The sequence below is a fragment of the Scatophagus argus genome, chromosome 21 (assembly GCF_020382885.2).
Source record: "Scatophagus argus isolate fScaArg1 chromosome 21, fScaArg1.pri, whole genome shotgun sequence".
NCBI classification, from domain to species: Eukaryota; Metazoa; Chordata; class Actinopteri; family Scatophagidae; genus Scatophagus; species Scatophagus argus.
The window spans coordinates 807,258-826,180 of NC_058513.1; the positions used below are offsets into that span (position 1 = coordinate 807,258).

The window sequence follows — 18,923 nt, forward strand, 5'->3', positions numbered from 1 at the left end:
GTGTATTACCAGAGGTCTAAATATGAATGAAACTACATCTTTCTGACAGTTAGAACTTCAGTACAGAGAATTTCACTTTTTAGAATTTCGTTTATTGATTCATTATGGATCCAAAAATCAACATCTCATTTCTACCATGACTGCTGTGTTTTAAATATGCAGGGGTGAGTAAAGTCAGGAAGCCAGGCTTCTTCAACGTTTTTTCTGAGTTTGGAGTGAGTGAGATATGAAGGTCTACGCACAGGGAGCAGCTGAAGTTACTTTTGTTGGCTTCAAAGTCCAGTGAATCACAAGGTCTCATTTTCCTGTTGCTCACTCTTTTTTGCTGACCATAGCAGGTGGCCTCAAATTCACACACACACACACACACACACACAGACTCGGTTCTTGGTTTCCTTCTCTTTCACATATGCACATAATTAGTCCTCTCACTTAGCATCTGAAGAGAGAAATGGCCACTGACAGGGTCCATGCTGCTTTACCTGACCCTCCCAGTCAAAGCGAAGAGGAGAACAAAGATGAGAAAGCTTTTGGGAATATTTTTGCAGAATTAGAGTCTGTGGACCTGCCTTTGGGAACCACCTTAAGGTAAACTCAAGCAATATTCAAGATTTTTTTTTAATTTAATCTAGCCACTGTTGAAGCTGCTTGGATTAGCAGCGAAACATCTTCAAGCCAAATCTTCCCAAATCCAGACGCCTTGCTTTAACTCTTTGAGTGGATATGACCTGGATGACTGAGAATCTCCACAGATATGTGGATCAGCTTGACTTATGTGCAGACATTTAGAGATGAAAAAATATTAGCTACTATCTTGTCTGCATGTTTTAGGGTGAAAACAACCAAAACAACTTTTTGATAGGCAGGTGATGATGTATAATTATAATAATCCTTCAAAAAGACTTGAACTGATTATAATATAACTGAATATAATATGTAAGATAAGGCAGTGTAAGCAAAGGAAGTAAACTATTACCATAGTCCTTTTTAGCAAACACAATACAAGTATCCGATCTCTGTCAGTAAAGGTAATGTGATTTTAAGTGGGTTAACGCTTTAATAATGAACCAACTTAGACTGACTTTTAAACAAAACATAAAAACATAACCAACTTAATTACTGTAGGTTTACAATTTACAGTGGGGACAACAGCCACCGATATGACAGCAGTGACAGTATGGTTTGCCATGCCCCGTGTTTTTGCGGTGAAGGTTTGGGGATGTGCAATTCTGTTGCTGTGATCACTTTACTGTAATTATGTTGAAACTAAGCTGCTGACATTGAATTCTTGACAGCTGTAGTGCGCCCCCCGCAGGCCAGACCCTATACTGACCTGCAAGTTACTCTCATTACTGTAGCTGCAGTGACAGCCGTAATACACACAACAATCATGGCGGAAAATGAAACCCTGGAGTGTATAACGGAGCACGAGCGGATTTTACAGGAAATTGAGAGCACCGACACAGCTTGTGTTGGTCCCACTCTTCGGTAACAATATATGGCTTCTTAGAAACAGATTACCAATTGTCGTTTGTCTGTGTTTGGTTGCATTTCCAACGTTATCACACGTTTTGTTCACGAGCTAGCTTAGCTACACTAGCCACCGGTAGGCTAACATTAGCAGTTTTAGCCAACAGGCTGTACGGATTCGTAATGAAGCTTGAGCCTAGCGGGCTTGTTCGCTCACAGGCCAACACTGGCCACTGTTCACTTCCATGCAGCTACAATACACCTGCGTTTATATGGGATTTTCCACGTTCTGTGCATTGATGGACGGCTAGTGACCTGTCAAAATGTAAACATCATTTGTGGGTGTGGCTGTGGGTCACCACATCTTATCATTAAGCAGCTAATTCTGGCTAACGGTGCTAATAATTTCTACTCGTTAGTAGAAATTTGAAATATTATGGTAACGATGTTACCTTACAACACAGACTTATGCGTCATCTTGACTCCTTAGTGTTTTTGTGTGGTTACTGGAAGAGGTTGACAGCAGTGAAATGGGAAGGTAAATTGTTTAAGCCGACGTTCTTAACAAAGCTTGATCCCAAGGCCGTAATGAATTAATGACATTAGTTTGACTAGTGTGTGTAAATTGACTTAAATCTCAGTTGAATCTCTCACTCACACCTGTCTCTTAGACATGCCTGTAGGCTGTGGTTTTCTTGTAGCATACCTGAAGAAACCAATGAATATATGCCCTAAAGCTAACCTTAGTTGTCACTCTCAGCTTGTCTCAGTGATTCTTCTATGATGTAATGAACGCTGTCATTCTGTTATGAGTGTAGGTTAGCTGGTGAAATAATTCTGTGTTTCCTGAACTAAAATCTCTATACAATCAGACTATTGGAAACACAGGATGTTTTCTGTTGACAGTTAAGTTGATCTTCTAAAATCATGCAGCTGTAATGACTAATGAATTTCACAGCCACGTGGTCAGTGAATGGAGCTGATGTCGATGTCACACTATTATTCTATGTTAAAATTGTGCTGAGATCCGTATTCTTTATCTGTATGGTCTGGAATGGACACATTGTGTATACTTGTATGCGTTTGTACATTTATTTGTTCCTTGTGCTTAAGAACATGAATGGACTTCATAGCAGTTTTGCTGATCAAACTATAAAAAAAGGATACCTCTCTAACACAAAAGTTTCCCAATGGCAGTCTTCATACATTTTATTTTTTAAGTGTCTTCACTTTTCATTTCACTTCTTTACTCTATGCAGGTGACTGATAGCTTATATATCAGCCATAGTGCAGGAGGTTCAACTTACAGGGGCTTTCTTTAAGGCATCTGGCCTACATCTGCAATATAAGAAAAACATCATATTTGTACCAGACTGGGTGTTGGCTTTGTGCTAACCGGGTTAGCCGAATGAGTTGGTTGTCGCTGTTGCAGCGGTGATCTTTCTTTGGCTCAGGGCTGTTCATTGTGGTGAAGTGAGTTTTAGGTTGGATATTCGACAGACATTCTGTTAAAGTCTGTTGAATATCCAACCTCAATCTAAGTCACTGTGGTTGTGAGAGCACAATGCATTATTGTCATCATTAACCATATCCAACAACCTCATTCACTCAATCTCATTCACATGTAAAACAACTCCTAACAATATCATAATAAATGTCTAAAACAAACACGGCTATTGTTAGGACTGTCAAGTTATTGAAATTTCTGTTCTGCTACCCAGAGGTAGGCAGGTAATTTGGTAGACTGGCAGGTAGGACATTTGATTTGTTGATTGCAGTTGGGATGTTAAGAGACCTTTGTAATAGGAAACCCTGGTGGGTGGTTGTGTAAAGCATATGCAAATAAGAAGTGCAAAATCTCTCTGCACCTGTGTTAGATTTCCACGAGTGCTTATCAGTAATGACCTAGAGTTCCTTATAAAATATCGTCAGACGTGCTTTTGGTGAATGGTTGCTCAAGCCTGAAAAGGACTAATGGAACTCTGGATGTTGATGAATGTTTTTCATTTATCTAGCCATCTCTTTTTCCGCCTGCTTGTTTGTAGTTTGTGTAGGGTGATATATCAGGGCAACAGACTGGGCTGGAGCCTGATTGTCATGATTGTAAAAGAAGAAAAGAGGTGTTGAATAGAAAAAAAAAACAGTCAAAAAAAATAATGTTCCAAGATAAAAATGGATTTTGAAATTAAACCTGCTGGTGTTAAATAGAAATGACCGGCAATACACTTAGCTTAGTGCAGCCTTGCACTTTGTGGTACTTTGGGTCGGTGACAAAAAGACTTATTTAATGCATGCTGGTGTTGGTGTTGTGATTTGTGTTTCAATTTGCTGATGGTGGGGCCATAATTGAGAAAGATTTTCATACTGTTGCTTGTACCTGTCAGTAGACAATCTGTGTGGCACAGTGGTCTGAAAATAATAGCGCAACACTGTAAGGCATTTTTGGGCTAATAATATTTTTGACCATATGCCCCTGTATTCAGTCTGTATGATAGACTGTGGAATGCACAAGATGTTTTAGGGAGGCACAAGTATACCTGGGACTATATACAGTTACTGGTGTAAACAGATCTGTTCTGCTTGGCTATACCGACAGTAGTCAGCTGCATCCACCTGATCAATACTCAACTTTCACTTAACTCTTTTTTTTTTAAGAAGAATCAAAGAATCAGGAACAGTGGGCTGCATCAGGCGCCCGGGAAGCAAATTGAGGGTTAAGTGCCTTGCTCAAGGGCACATCAGCCGGCTAATGGAGGTGGAGAGCGTTTTTCGCATTAACATCACTCCACCACACTCAAATTAACTCAGTACTCAGGAAAAGTGTGCATCGATCTGGTGAATATTCTTTGACAGGCAGCTGTCTGATCTCCTCTGACTGTGCAGTGACTTTTTCCTCTCACATCTCCTCCTGAATGTGACTGACTGCACTGTCATAACTTCCTGCTTTGAAACAATGCTGGCGTTACACCACATTTGGTAACTTTTTGTACAACTTAAATTACTTCATCACTTGGCCATCCTTGCATCTAGTCACTTCCGTCATCTCTGAGAGAAGTTTGGTAAAAGTTACACTGGTGTAAAATGTCTGTAGCACCAGAGTCAGTACTTTTACCTCCAAATTGTACTCAGCTGAAGTAGCTGAAGTGGTGCATTTATTTACTGTAAACTTCATTTTAATCTGAACAGAAACGTTTGGTCCTGTTGTGTGTTTACCTCTGCTGTTTCATTGTTATGATATATTTTGTCTGTTGACAGAATTTTTATTTCATGATGCCCTGTTCAATTTAATTTAACTTTTTAACAGTTTGGGACTCCACAGAATTTGATTATCATTCAATACTTTGTAAGTCATGAAAACCGTTACAAGCACCTGTGACCACAGTTCTGTCATTTTCATAAAGGTGGTTAACAGGTTGGCTCAACACATGGTTGGATTTTTCCATTAAAGTTTGACAGTTTTGTTGTGTGGGTGGGTGGGCCTGTCGGGTGCGAGGTGTTTAGGGTAATTCTCGTTTAGCCAGTATTTCGATATGTATAACAAAAACATTAGGTCTCTCAGTGAATTTGGTATGTTTAGATGCACTTTGAAAAATATTCTCTTTCTCTGTGCTCACCATAAATCCCAGTTTAAGAGGTATACCTACAAGGATTCAAGGAGCTTTATTTGTCATTACAGCTCTGTAATATCACAATAACATCACTGAAACAGTGTTCCTCGGGGATGCTACATGGTGCTACACAAAAGACTACTCTCAAGTCAATAGAAACAATAGAAATATAGAGTAAAGATAAAATATAGAAATAAAACATATGCACAGATATACACAGTTTTGTACACAGTTTGACACACAGTGGATAGACAAAACAGTGTAGTACAACAAGCCATTTGAGTGTGGTTGTTGAAGCACATTGCAGAGGTGTGCAAGTTTGGATTTGCGTTTGTGCGGAATATGTATGACTGTGTCAGTCCTCTCACTGGGAGATTAGCTGTCTGATGGCTTGGGGAAAGAAACTATTTCGCAGTCTGGTGGATCGAATGCCCTGGTACCACCTTCCAGATGGTAAGGCAAAGAGTGTGCATGAGGGATAAGAAGTGTCATCTACAATACTGATTGATTTGTGGATGTCCCTTGTGGTGTAAATGTCTGTGATAGAGGGGAGAGGGACTCCGATGAGCCTCTCATCTGTCCTCACTATCTGCTGCAGAGAGTTGCAGTCCAAGATGATGCAATTTGCAAACCAGTCAGTGATGCACCTGCTCTCGCTGGTCAGAACTGGGGGTGGAAGATGAGCTTCTCTCAGCCTTCTCAGGAAGTATTGATGGTGCCGGGCCTCTCTGCTGATGGAGCTGGTGTTGAGGGACCAGGTGAACACCAAGGAATTTGGTGCTCTTGACAATCTCCACAGAACATCCATGAATGGTCAATGGAATGTGGTCACCCTGGCCACTCCAAAAGTCAGCAACCATCTCTTTTGTCTTATCCACATTTAGAGACAGGTTGTTGGCTCTGCTATTTGTTTCACCTCTTCTCTGTAGCTGACTCATTATTGCTGATGGGACCCACCACAGTCGTGACATCAGCAAACTTGATAATGCAGTTCGAGCTGTGTGTTGCTGCACAGTCGTGAGTCAGCAGAGTGAACAGCAGTGGACTGAGAACACAGCCCTGTGGGGCCCCAGTACTCAGTGTGGTGGTGCTGGAGATGCTGTCCTGATCCGGACCGTCTGTGATCTCCCTGTCGGGAAGTCCAGGATCCAATTGCAAATGCAGGTATTCAGGCCCTGCAGGCTCAGCTTGCCAATCATATGTTGTGAGATGATTGCACTGAAGCTGGACTTCAACTAACAGTTGCTTTAATTTATCAGTCACATCAACTAATCTGTCAGTTATTCTCTTGATGAGCCTATTTCACATTGCTTGTTTTGTTCTGATTATTTGTTTGTTGAATCTGATTACAAACACACAATGTTTGGTATTTTCTGACTATTTAATTAAGGTGCTGTGCAGGGGGTGATGGATATTGTTCATTATCAGTTAGGAAAGTAAAGAAAGGGAAATTGTTCATGACACTGTTAGAAAGTGTAATAACACATATGGTTAGTATAGAACTTAACTTTTAAATGTACCGACCAATAATGTCTGTACTACCAAGTACTAATTGTTACTTTTGAACATTTTTATTTTGATCATTCTTCTTACTCATTTTAAATCAGTCACTGCCAAATTTCTGTGCCTGATAGTGCATCTATGTAAAAACTCAGTACAGGCAATGCTTGCTGTTGAAAACAGTTTTTGTTGTTGTTTGCTGTCCACTGGCAATTCCTTAATGCCAAATCAAAGGCTATATTCATGACTTGTCAGCCAATCAGAGAGCCCCAATACTGTACTGATATTGCATCAGTCTCTTGATTTTAGCCCAGTTATCCAGATTGAGCAAAGTGTGCAGAGTAGAACAGCTTCTTCTTTTGAAGCAATGCTGTTGTTACAACATATTCAATGACTTTTTTAACAGAGTTGTTGTTAAACAGAGAGTAATATATGGGGAAAAGGTATGGTTGGGTACTGTTATCAGTACCAGTATCAATTCAAAAGTGTATCCAAATCTACACCTAATGACACTAAGTGTTGTCATAAAGTGTATCCAAATCTACACCTAATGACAACACTTAGTGTCATTTTAAGGACTAGTCCAATATGGAGCATGCAGTGACCCAGTCTAATTCCATCCACCCAGGGAGGGTCTGAGGCCTGAGGGACAAAAGACCTCCTCAACCTGTCTGTGAAGCAGGGCGGAGACAGCAGCCTGTGTCTGAATGTGTTCCTGCTCCTCTGCCTATTTAATTAAGGTGCTGTGCAGGGGGGTGATGGATATTGTTCATTATCAGTCTGAGTTTGTTCAGAATGCTCTCATCTGCCACAGATGTTAGGGACTCCAGCTCTGCCCCACTATAGGGCCAACCTTCCTCGCCAGCTTGTCCAGCCATGAGGCGTCCTTTTTCTTAATGCTGCTTCCTCAGCACACCACAGCATAGAAGAGGATGCTGGCTATCACAGTCATCTGCAGCAGCTTCCGGCAGATGCTAAGGGACCTCAGTCTCCTCAGGAAATAGAGCTTGCTCTGCCTGGGCCTCCGGAAGTCCACCACCATCTCCTTGCTTTTGGAGGTGTTGATGTGTGGGTGGTTAAACCTGCACCGTGCCACGAAGTCATGCACCAGGTTCCTGTACTCCTCCTCCTGTCCATTGCTGATACACCCCACAGTTACAGTGTCATCTGAGAACTTCTGCATGTGGCATCACTCCGAGTTGTATTTGGAGTTCGAGGTGTATATAGGGTGAACAGGATAGGGAAGAGTACTGTCTCCCGTGGTGCTTCTGTGCTGCTGACTACAGTCCTGGAGATGCAATCCCTCAGCCTGATGTACCGAGGTCTCCCTGTGAGTCTGTAATCCATGACACAGTGTGAGTCCACTCCCATCACTGTCAGTTTGTCTTTCAGCAATTTTAAACTTAATCTCCTTGTATCATATCACCATGCTGTGTTTGCCTTTCTAGATGTAGGTATGTTTTGAATTAAACCTTGCAGCCTCTTTGACCCAGCATGAGCAACCTAACAATGTGTATAGCACTGCAAAGGCCTTTTTTGAGTGCATTGTGCACTCTACACTAGGACTGCCAATTAATGATTATTTTCATTACTCATTCATCTGCTGAATATCTTCACAATTAAATATTTAATACATGAAATTGCAAAAAGGCTGATCATTTCCCAGAGCCTTGAGTGGCTAGCACTGACCAGTCCAGAACCCAAAGACTCTTTATTTGCTATCATAAATGGCAAAGACAAGTAATAAATCCTTACATTTAAAAAGCTGGAACAAGCAAAAGTTTGTTATTTTGCTGAAAAATGGCTGAATTGATTATCAAAATAATTGGCAACTGATTTTCTTATGACTAATTGTGTGAATTCACCTTTTCTTAGTGTGAATTTAAGAATAGCTGATCAAAGTGATATTCAGTCCATGTAGTGAAGGCACTGTAGATATTTATGGTCATAAAATCATTGCCAGAGTAAAGAATACTACCTCTGTTACTACCATCAGTATTCATTTTGATCAAAATTTGAGCCAGAAATTTTCCTGTACTGAAATGTTCCTGTACAAAATCTTTATGAAACTTTGGCAAAGGATAGAGTGCTTGAGGTAGTGTCAGACACCTTTAAATTTGCCAACATTTTAGTATTTGCACTCGTTGTGTAGATGATTGTGTCGCATCAGATTTTTTGTTTGTTTTCCATCTGTGATTTTTATCTAAAAAAATGAAAAGCTTTTGTCTTACATTTGTGTAAACAAAAATATAAAGCATTATGAATGGAGTGTACTGTATATGGTCAAAACATTGGCAATAGTGAAATTATAATCTGTGAGTAGTATAGCTTGAGATGGCATGGTGAAATATTTGTTTTTGTTGTGACAGGAATCAACAGGGGCAGCACTATCACCTCACAGCAACAAGGTCCTTGGTTCAAACCAGGGCCTTCCTGTGTGGAGTTTGCATGTTTTCCTTGTGTCAGTCCAAAGACATGCAGGTTAGGTTAACTGGTGACTATAAATGATTATAAGCGTGAATGGTTGTTTATCTCTATATGTCAGCCATGTGATGAAGTGGTGACTTGTCCAGGGTGTACCCCGCCTCTTGCCCTGTGTTTTGTAATGGTTTAAGGTCATCCTTAAATAAATGTCTGAGATGTTCAGAAATCATACTGTAACCCTATATTTAACCATATTAACAATGTTATTTATCATAAATGTATAACTGTAGCATTTCAATTCATATACACTAGATGGAGCTGTTACTCCAACTGAAATAAGGGCTTATAGATTTTTGCCTGTCTGGGATCCTCTTTCTGCATTTCCTGACGCTTTCTACATCAAAAACACATAAAACATAAAGACATCAGTTTTATGGCATTAGAACGAACTGTTGTAACATTTGTTGTGTCCATGAAAGCTTGTTTTTGAATACAACTTCAAAGATTCACTTTAAGCTTAAATACACATCTGCAGTAGCTGCAGGTAGACTCCAGGTATTTTAATGTTGCAACCACATTTAATATGCTGCATCAACTGATTTAAATCTTGTTACTCACATTATGGCCCTGTTATCTTCTTAATGTAACAGATTCATACTCATTCTCGTAACTTTTACTGAAAAGGGTCAGTACCTCTGATCGGTACAGTAACATAAACATGTACAAAAACAAAAAGTTGAAGCATAGTTTCAGAATTAAATTATTACACAAATACACAGGTTTAAGAATAATTTAGGGAACTGTAGGTTTAGGAGAAATAAATTAATGTTTAGTATGGAAGGGACACCTCTAGTGCAATCAGTAGTATTAGTATTATAGGTTTAAAATAGTTAAAGTTTTTTTTTTTTTTAAATAGTTAAGGTTTTACTGTTCAACGTCGTCCTGAGAAGCCTGGGGTCCTGGCATTTAAGGTCAACAACATATTTGTGAGGTCCAGCCAGCAAGCCTTATATGACTGGGAGCATAGATCCACTGGTACCACAGGAACTTTCCAGAATCTTCATTTCAAGCTTCATGTTGAGGGGCAACCAGTGAGAGTAACTATAGTAATGCCATGAGAAAGTGCACTCCACTGTGCTCAGGGCTTGGTTTGCCAGTTCGCCAGTAATATTAGAATTTTCATCATCGTCTGTAAGTATAGCATAGCAGAGCATACTAAAGGACTTTAGCAGAAAGAAAAGGGAGTGGAATGAGGCCTGTAACTTCATAATAAATGTCTCTGAAAGGAAAGAATTTGTTATGTAACATAAAAAAAAATAATAATTTCTTTTAGACATAGAGGTGTCCCCTTAATGCAATAGCAGGGAAATACTGTAATGTCTGTGGGGAGAAAAACTGTTAGTATAGTGCTTGCATGTAAATAAAAAAATCTTGTACAGTCTATGGGCACACACCATCAGACACACAATTCACTGCTGTTACAGTCACATTTAAGTTCTCTCTCTCACTCACACACAGACGCCCATACACACACTCTCAGATATGCACACACCATCTGTGCCTGTACCTGAAGCCAGGACAGGATAGGACAGAGAGAAATGTGTGTGTGTGTGTGGTTTTTGGATGAGCAGTAGTGATTCATAGCAGGGTTCTTCACAATAATGTGCAAACAGCTGCCCACCAGGGTCTCCATATTAGCACAGTACTGTTGGTTGTCAGTATTTTTGCAGTTTTGTAGCTCAGTATGCACACGCACAGTATAGGGCTTTTCTGCATGCTGCGTGCTCTAATTTCTTTCTTCTTTTTGCTCTAATGTGCCTGCTTTAGACACTGTATTCCTTTATGGTGTTTTCATGTTTTTTTAGTTTTACACATGAATTTATAGTTTCCTTCTGTCTATATGTATGTTCAAACTACTTCCTAAGCTACAGTGTGCCGTCAAGCTTGCAGTGATCTGGTGGAAATCCTGATATCTGTTAAGGGCCAGAGTTAAAACATGTATTTTTTAAGAGCAAAAATCTTGGGAGTTTGTATTTGATGTCTATTATACATAATAATAATTTCAATAATAATATAATAATAATAATAAGTACCATAAATGTACACATGTAGACCAACGTGCAGCTAGTATAACACAGAGCAGTAAACCGATGCAAACATGTTGTGACAACTTGAGTGCAGCCTTTATGAGGAACCTCCATCACGTTCTGAAAGTTCCCCTTTTGCCATCTTTCTTCTTCCTTATCCTCCTTCTTCTGTTCTTTCATCTGTTGTTTTTTACTTGTTGTTTCTCTTAGGTCTATTTATGATGACCAGCCAAATGCCCACAAGCGTTTCATGGAAAAGTTGGATGCCCGGATAAGAAACCATGACCGTGAGATTGAGAAGATGTGCAATTTCCACCACCAAGGCTTTGTGGATGCCATCACAGAGCTCCTCAAAGTCCGCGCTGATGCAGAGAAACTTATGGTAAAAGAAATTACTGTAAATAGAAGTATAGTCCAGAAGAGGGGATAGCTGGACAGATTGGTCTGTAGCCCACATTAGCTGCAAAAATCTCAAAATATATTGTGCATTTGATCTCCATTTAACTGCCAACTAGATTGTTAAAGTGGAAATCCACAACTTTTATAACTGTTTAAGCTTGTCGTCTGTAAATAAATATCGATTGCACTGTTTAATGGCGATTGACACATTACACCATTTATTTTGGTTCCCTTTAAGCCTAACTTTGACTGTAATATTCTGTCTGCTGATGGGTGGGATTTTTCCCAGAAAAATGGTGGTTTGGTTTATGGCACATAGAAAGCACATTTACCGTTGTGCAGCCTACACTGGAACAGGATTTTTTTTTTTCATGATTGCTGTTACAGATGCACCGATTGACCGGTTGAGCACACTGAAAACTGCCCACTCAGTCTCCTGCATCTCTGATTCCAATCCGGTCCATTTTTAAGATGCGCCACACGTTGTACGCATAGCGGCGCAGGCAATAATGTCAGGGTAAACCACGGGGGACTACCACGAAAACTTTCAGAACAGCAAACCTTATCAGACACTTAAAACACCATCACCCAGCTGAATGTGCCAAGTTTGAAGAAGCTAGCAGAAGAAAAGCAGCTAAAGCTAGCTAGCTAGAGCTCAGTGCTAGCCAGGAGCCTCTCTTAAATCGACACTTGAGTTCTTTCTATGCTGCAATGAGTAGTCGTTTAATCAACTATCAATGGAAGATTAGTTTTCAGCTATCTTGATAAATATTTATCAAGCAAAGATATTTAACATTTGCTGGGTCCATCTTCAACAGTATGAGTGAAATTGTCGTCATCATGTAATTGATTGAAAGTAAAACTGTACTGTAAGCAAAATAAAGTCTTTTTGATTACATCATGCAAAGAGGTAAAGGTAGTCACACCTTAAATTCCTGAAATTGTTTTACTTCTCATCCAAACTCATTGAAAGAAGCCTTCCAGATCAGAAGTAGAATTTAATATAATATAAGAATTTATATTAAATCCAGTTGCCTTTGACTTAGCACTTCTAGGTAGGGCTAATGAGAACTTTCTTCTGTACTGGGACAAAGTAGCTAATGAGCACAGACACTGTCTCATAATAGAAGGGTCATAGACTGCACTAGCTGATAGTTGACCATTGTAGTATTATGTTGTTGGTTGTTGATAACCGTCAAGAAACGTCACTTGTCTCTGTTCTCTCAAGGACTCTTGCTGTGGTGCCCTAGCTGAATGATAGAAGAGGCAGTAATGATGTAGCCCCCCCTTGTGTGGATACCTCACTGTTGAAAGGATTGTCATCAGAAAGCCGACTGGTCAATTGGGTCATGGCTCTCAGCCGTTTGACAAGAGCCGAGAGTTCAAAAATCTTCATCCAGAATTGAGAAGTTTGTCACTGAATCTGTGAGAAAGAGCCTGTCACAAGCCATTAAACCCTATGAAAGGCCCAGTGCACCAATGATGGGTTCAGGTCCCCGCTGCCTGGTTAATCTGAATTTGCCTGCTTTTGTCCTTGCCTCTTCATGGACAATGAGCTGATTACAAGGCTGAGCAGCTGCAGTGAGGGAGGTAGAGAGGGAAAAGAGAGGGCATGAAGAGGGGGAGTAGACAGAGAGAGGGGAGATGGATAGACATGTGACAGCGTGTATGGCTGAACCAGTATCAGTATTTACATAGTATTAAAAAAAAAAAACATGAAGAAAGTGCTCCTGAAGAGAATGTCGTGGAATAAGCCTAAATTGTCACAGAAATATTAACATGCCAGTGCCGAGTGAACATCACCTCCACCTTAATCACATCAAAAGAAAAACTCATTTACAGACAGCAACTTGCAAGATGCTGGTTTTCTTACATTTTTCTCTTTTTGTCGAGAAATCACATTCAGGCCACCTCTCACATCGCTGCACTCTCTCTGTCGCTCTCAGTCCCAGGCTCATTGGTTCGTGCTGAATATATGAAATCATTACAGTTCATAAATATACAGCTTTATGGGTTTTTTTTAAATAAGGTTCAGTAATTCCCTGAAATGCCCATTGTATTTTTTAGCAAATGTTACTCAAACAATAGGAAACAGTGCAATTGCTGACGACTATTTCCAGTGGCGAGGTAATCCACATCTAGTAGTGCAGCAGGACATGCTGTGTGATTTAGTCAAAATAATGTAGTGTTCTTGGTGGTAAAGGATCATGTGATCCAGTATGACAGTGTGGCTCACTAATGTGTTTTTGATAGTTTTTGGACAAAAATGGAGGTCTATTGCACAAAGGAAAAAGACACCTGGGATTTGTTGACAGTAAGCCAAACATTGTATGAACTATGGGGGAAAAAAAGGGAAACTGACGTTGTACAGTTAAAATGGTGCCTGACAGTAAGCCAAAAATTGTATGAATTATGGGGGGAAAAAAGGGAAACTGACATTGTACAGTTAAAATGATGTCTGTGTTTGTTTTGAAAGGTTCAAGTGACAGACACTAATCGAAGACTACAAGAAGCCGGGAGGGAGGTAAGTTAACGTATTCATGTATGCATGAATGTGCAGAAGACAAAAGCCATCCTTTTGCTGTCAGGACATATGCATGCTCGTTAACTGCAAAGCCAGTGCTGCAATAGACGTGACCGTTCTTTAACCCAGTAGTTAACAGTGATGGCCTCTTATTCATTGTCTCGTTCCATTGTGTGTTTCTTCCCTCAGGTGACAGCCCAGACAGAGGAGGTGATTCGCTGTCGCATCCAGCAGAGAAACATGGCCACCACTGTGGAGAAGCTACAGCTCTGTATACCAGGTACCTTGTGTGTCAGTGTGAGCAGTTCAGGCCCCTTGGCTGAAATCTTGGGCATTTTGTGTGAGCATTCTTCCTAACTTCCTTTCCTTCCTTCCTTTCTTCCTATCACCCTATTTCTATTATATGGATTATTTCTTATTTCAACATTTAAATTCTGCTTCATTCCTCACCTCATTTTCGTGTTAATTCTCATACTGTTTACATAGTACTTAGTACGCTATACACATCTTGTGTCTCTAACTTGACACACACCTGCTTGCCCTGCCTCACCTTTCTCACTGTGTCTGCTGTGTCAGCTTGCTTCTTCAGCAGGATGTTTTATAAAGATGCCCAATAAACACATCTTACATTTTGGATTTTGTCACTCGCTATTCAGTTTTCAGAACGGCAGTTGAGCCGTATTGAGGAGGCATATTTTTAATGACGTAGCCTATCGAAACGATCGAAACCACTGTACAGTACAGAATGATATTGGGCGCACTTTCTAGCTGAAGACAGTGGCATCGTACCGTACATTAAACAGGAGAAGTTGCACCTCAGTCAGTGTATTTACAGGGCGGATATAATACCAGAGAATCTCTCTTTCTCTCTCTCTCTCTCTCTCTCTAACAGCCTCAATTCATCTTTTCATTTCACACAGTATGGAAGAAGGCCGTTATACTAATGTTTCCATCATATTAAAGGGGTACTTCAGTGGTTTAGCACTACACTTTCATACACTTGGGAGACTAGTGAGCAACTGGATAAAAAAAGGTGAAAATCAGTTCTGCTTATTCCAGTACCCATAGACCTTGGTTGTCATTGCTAAGGAGAAGGCCCAAAACAGAACGTTGCCGTTTGGGGCCAAAACTGATCATTCAGTTCAAATGAATCTTAGGAGTTGTGGTTGATTTCAGCACTTACATTTTCATGCCTTCTACCTTCTACTTTTGACTTCTGATCATAGAGGCAGACATTGTCTAACCCAGTTGTACTGAAGATTCAACCAGAAGAGTTTCATGCCCATTGGACAACTGGGAGACTTGAAGTCCTCCAGCTGTCGACTAACATTCTATTAAAGAATAGATTGTGACTTTTACTTCTAGGCCACAAAGACAGGAAATGACTCCTGTCAATCACAATTCTATTGCACATAAAATCAATTTAAAGACACAGGTTGACACAAATTTGCTCTGGGTAGTGCAAAATGAAGCAAAGAAGTATATATGGTGAGAGTTGCAAGTGGTAACTTGAGAGAGGTAACTCTCTCTGTCTCTCTGCTACTCTGCAGAGCATGTGTGATAGTCAGTAGACGAGAAGGATAGAGTGAGGAGGGATGGTCCATGTCCATGGCACTGTTCTCTTGGAGGTTAAAATATTTATTTTGGGTTGACAATATACTTCAGCAGCACTCATATATTCCTGGGCAGTCCACCTAACTACAGTCCTTGAAGGAAACACGTTTGTGTATGAGAGAGAGAGAGAAAATGAGAGGGTACACATTTCCATAAATAGAAAATTAGCATGTGACAGGCAGTGCTGATATTTTAGTGGGCCACCACAAATAAATGGATTTATGTGAAGTGGCTTTGTAATTCTTTAAATGTTGCAGAATGCTGTTATCACGCTTCCTTTCCTTTCTCATGTAGTTTTAACAAAGATATTTGTTAAAGAATTGTTTAACCAGATACACTTACTTAATCATTTTGGGTTCATCAAAATTTTAGTCCAGTTTTTATTGATGTATTATGTATTTATTTTGTACACCTGTGTATCTTTGTATGCATTATAAATTTGTTCTTTTGGAGCAAAGATAAGAAGTGGAATGATCCAACAGTCCTTACTTCTGATCATCTTTCCCGTCTTGTCTAACTTGCAGTGCTAGAAATGTACAGCAAACTAAAGGAGCAACTGGAGTCCAAAAGGTATCCATTTCACAAAGCATTTCAACACGATGTGACTGATGTATAACTGTGTGCTTAAGTATTACACACACATATTACAATGTGGTAATATGATTTAGCAGACAAATATTACACATATTCAACTTGTTCGAATTTATATCTTCAGTCAATAAATGATTGTAAGTTGACATACACATAGAAAGTAGTAATGTTTAGTTAGATAATGCTCATAGCAAGACAGATACACATCTTTTAATAAAAAAACTTTAATTGTTCCTCGTACAAAATACTTCATCGAACACACACACACACACACGCATACATACACAAACTCTGCAGCTGCATTTTATCTCTGGGACCTGTAAGTGAAAATGTTCCCCCCTCCTGTCACCTCATGCGGCGTCTTGATTGGGTGTGTTCTCAAGTATTTAAGACCACCTGACCATACCCAGCTGTAACTTTACCGCTGCACGGTAAAAAGCGTGTCATCATTACTTTGCAACTACCTTTTCAGTCCAGAGACTTATGACCACAGGTTCAGCAGACATACCTTTCATCCCATAGAGCCAAGAATAGATGAGTTAATTAATAGTTTTATTTTTATTTCTGGCCATTAACATCATCCTTCCTTTGTGGAATTATACAGATAGGTTAAACCAAAACCATCCAATATTTCAATATTTCAATATTTCAATAAACCCAAAAGCATCTAAAAGCACCAGAGTACACACAACATGAATAGCCTACATACTGTGTAATGTCCCAAGAGATCCTGCAATGAATATCAGACAATGAAAGCAACAATGAAAATTAAATAAATTTATGCATACCACTACAGAAATATATCTGATTCAGTTCATGAGTAATCTGTAAGGTCTGAGGGTCTTGTCTGTCATTATTTTTCTAGTTAGAAAGTATTAGTGATGTTGACTCTGGTCAGAAGCAAAACATTGAACACAGAGGGAAATTCAAGACTACTTTGCAACCTGGCATTAACTTACTTTTTAAGTAAATGGAGGTGTTGAAAAAAGAATGGACAAAACTTTTTAATGTTTTTGTTGTTCATTCTGAAGAAATGTTTAAATATATGCAGACTTTTCAGTTCATCCACTGCTATTTCAGTTTGATTTAACTTTAGTTTCACCCCATGAACTTCATGTTTGGCTGTATTTTTGTGGCTATCTAAAGAGGGGAGTCGAGTTCGCTTTGGACAGGAAAATAATGACCCTTTCTTGTTCATTACCGTGTACCAACGGAAGAGGCCATTTACTGGCAGGACAATTGACCCTCAGTGTGCCCTTGTTCACAATAAGGCCCCCTCACTGCACCTCTGTCACGGGCCACAGCCAATCCAAGGCAATTAGACCATGCTGGCCACCTTGTTGGATCTGTGTGTGTGGGGTGTACTTGAAACACTAATGACATAGCCTATATACATACCTTATATTGGGATCAGTTTGTATGGTGCAGGTGGGCATTATTATCTGCTCTTTATGTGCTGATGTCCAGGTCACATTCTGTTCAGTGTCCCCACTTGGCCACTTGCAGTCTTTGTGTCCTCCAAACCTTTTCACTGTAGAGTTTATGAGACTGTCTTCTGTTCATGTGTATACAACACATTTTACACTCACTGACCGACCAATTAGATCCCTTCACAGCCTGACTATCAGCCTAATGATGGGAGCTCAGCACACTGACCCAAGGCTGAACCCTTGTGATGTGTACACACTGTGAAAGACCACAATATCCTTATAACAGGTGGCTGAATAGCCGTTAAGAATAAAATATCACACTACACTGCATGCATTGTATTAGATATACAACACGTAGCTGTTTGATTCCCCTGTTAGTCTTTAAAATCCAAGCAGTTGGTCCTTTAATAGGTAATCTTAAGTAGAGAGCACTGCTCTGGGATATTTTAGTCCACTAGTCTGGTCAAGTCCATCTTAAAACATTTGTCAGGTGCCTATATATTATTACATTGAATCAGTTATTGCTTGATGTAATTCTTTCTTCAGTTATTACTGCCCATTGAAAGAGTGCTCCAGTATTTTATTATTGCACATCACAAATGTAATAGAACTTAAATAGATCAAAATTGTTGACATTAAATGACTCACAGTGTGACAGTGCTACTGACATGCTCGTGTTCATTCTTATGACCACAAAATCTCAAGAACACCGTGAACAAATTTCTTTAAATTTGGCTGCTTGGACCCAAGGGTGAACTGATTAGATTGGAAGGTCATAGTGACCTCACAAAACACTTTTTTTTTTTAGCCATAACTCAAGAATTCATATGCTAATTATGTTACAGTTTCTCACAAATGTCTAATAAGATAAAATGTGATGACATTTTATATCTAAAAGGTCAGTTGTTAACTTCACTCTGACGTCTTAATATTCTGCAAAAACACTGTTCTGTCTGTTATTTAACACCATAACTCAGGAACAGAACGGGACATTGTTACTGATACTGAATTAGTTATACTAATCTCAAGTCCCCAAATTGACACTCTGCTGATTGTACGGATCTTCTGTGTTGCCAGCCACATTTTAGAATTTGTAGTCTTTAGTGGCCATGCAAGGAATTTCTTAATGAACTTACGGTACATACAGCTGTAGTCCATCACAGGCTCATTGATTTTGCTGATATTTTATTTTTGCTGATATTGTTTTTGCACCATGTGACAAAGCTCTCTTTCAGTCCTCTGCACTTAAAAATTGTTTTAAGTGATGTAAGCTGCA

General features: G+C 39.6%; 1 protein-coding gene across 2 annotated transcripts in view; it reads left to right on the forward strand.

Moving 5' to 3' along the window:
- The first annotated feature begins 388 nt into the window (after positions 1-388).
- Positions 389-18,923, forward strand: part of exoc6 (exocyst complex component 6) — a 48,431-nt gene continuing 29,896 nt past the window's right edge. Inside the window, exons 1-5 of one of the 2 annotated variants that reach the window (XM_046376522.1) lie at positions 389-588; positions 11,300-11,471; positions 13,965-14,012; positions 14,202-14,292; positions 16,151-16,196. In XM_046376522.1, coding sequence (XP_046232478.1) covers positions 452-588; positions 11,300-11,471; positions 13,965-14,012; positions 14,202-14,292; positions 16,151-16,196 — 494 coding nt within the window. In that variant the 5' untranslated portion in view covers positions 389-451. Of the gene's footprint in view, positions 589-1,185; positions 1,489-11,299; positions 11,472-13,964; positions 14,013-14,201; positions 14,293-16,150; positions 16,197-18,923 lie in introns of those variants that run through there. The other variant, XM_046376523.1, reaches the window with a different exon arrangement.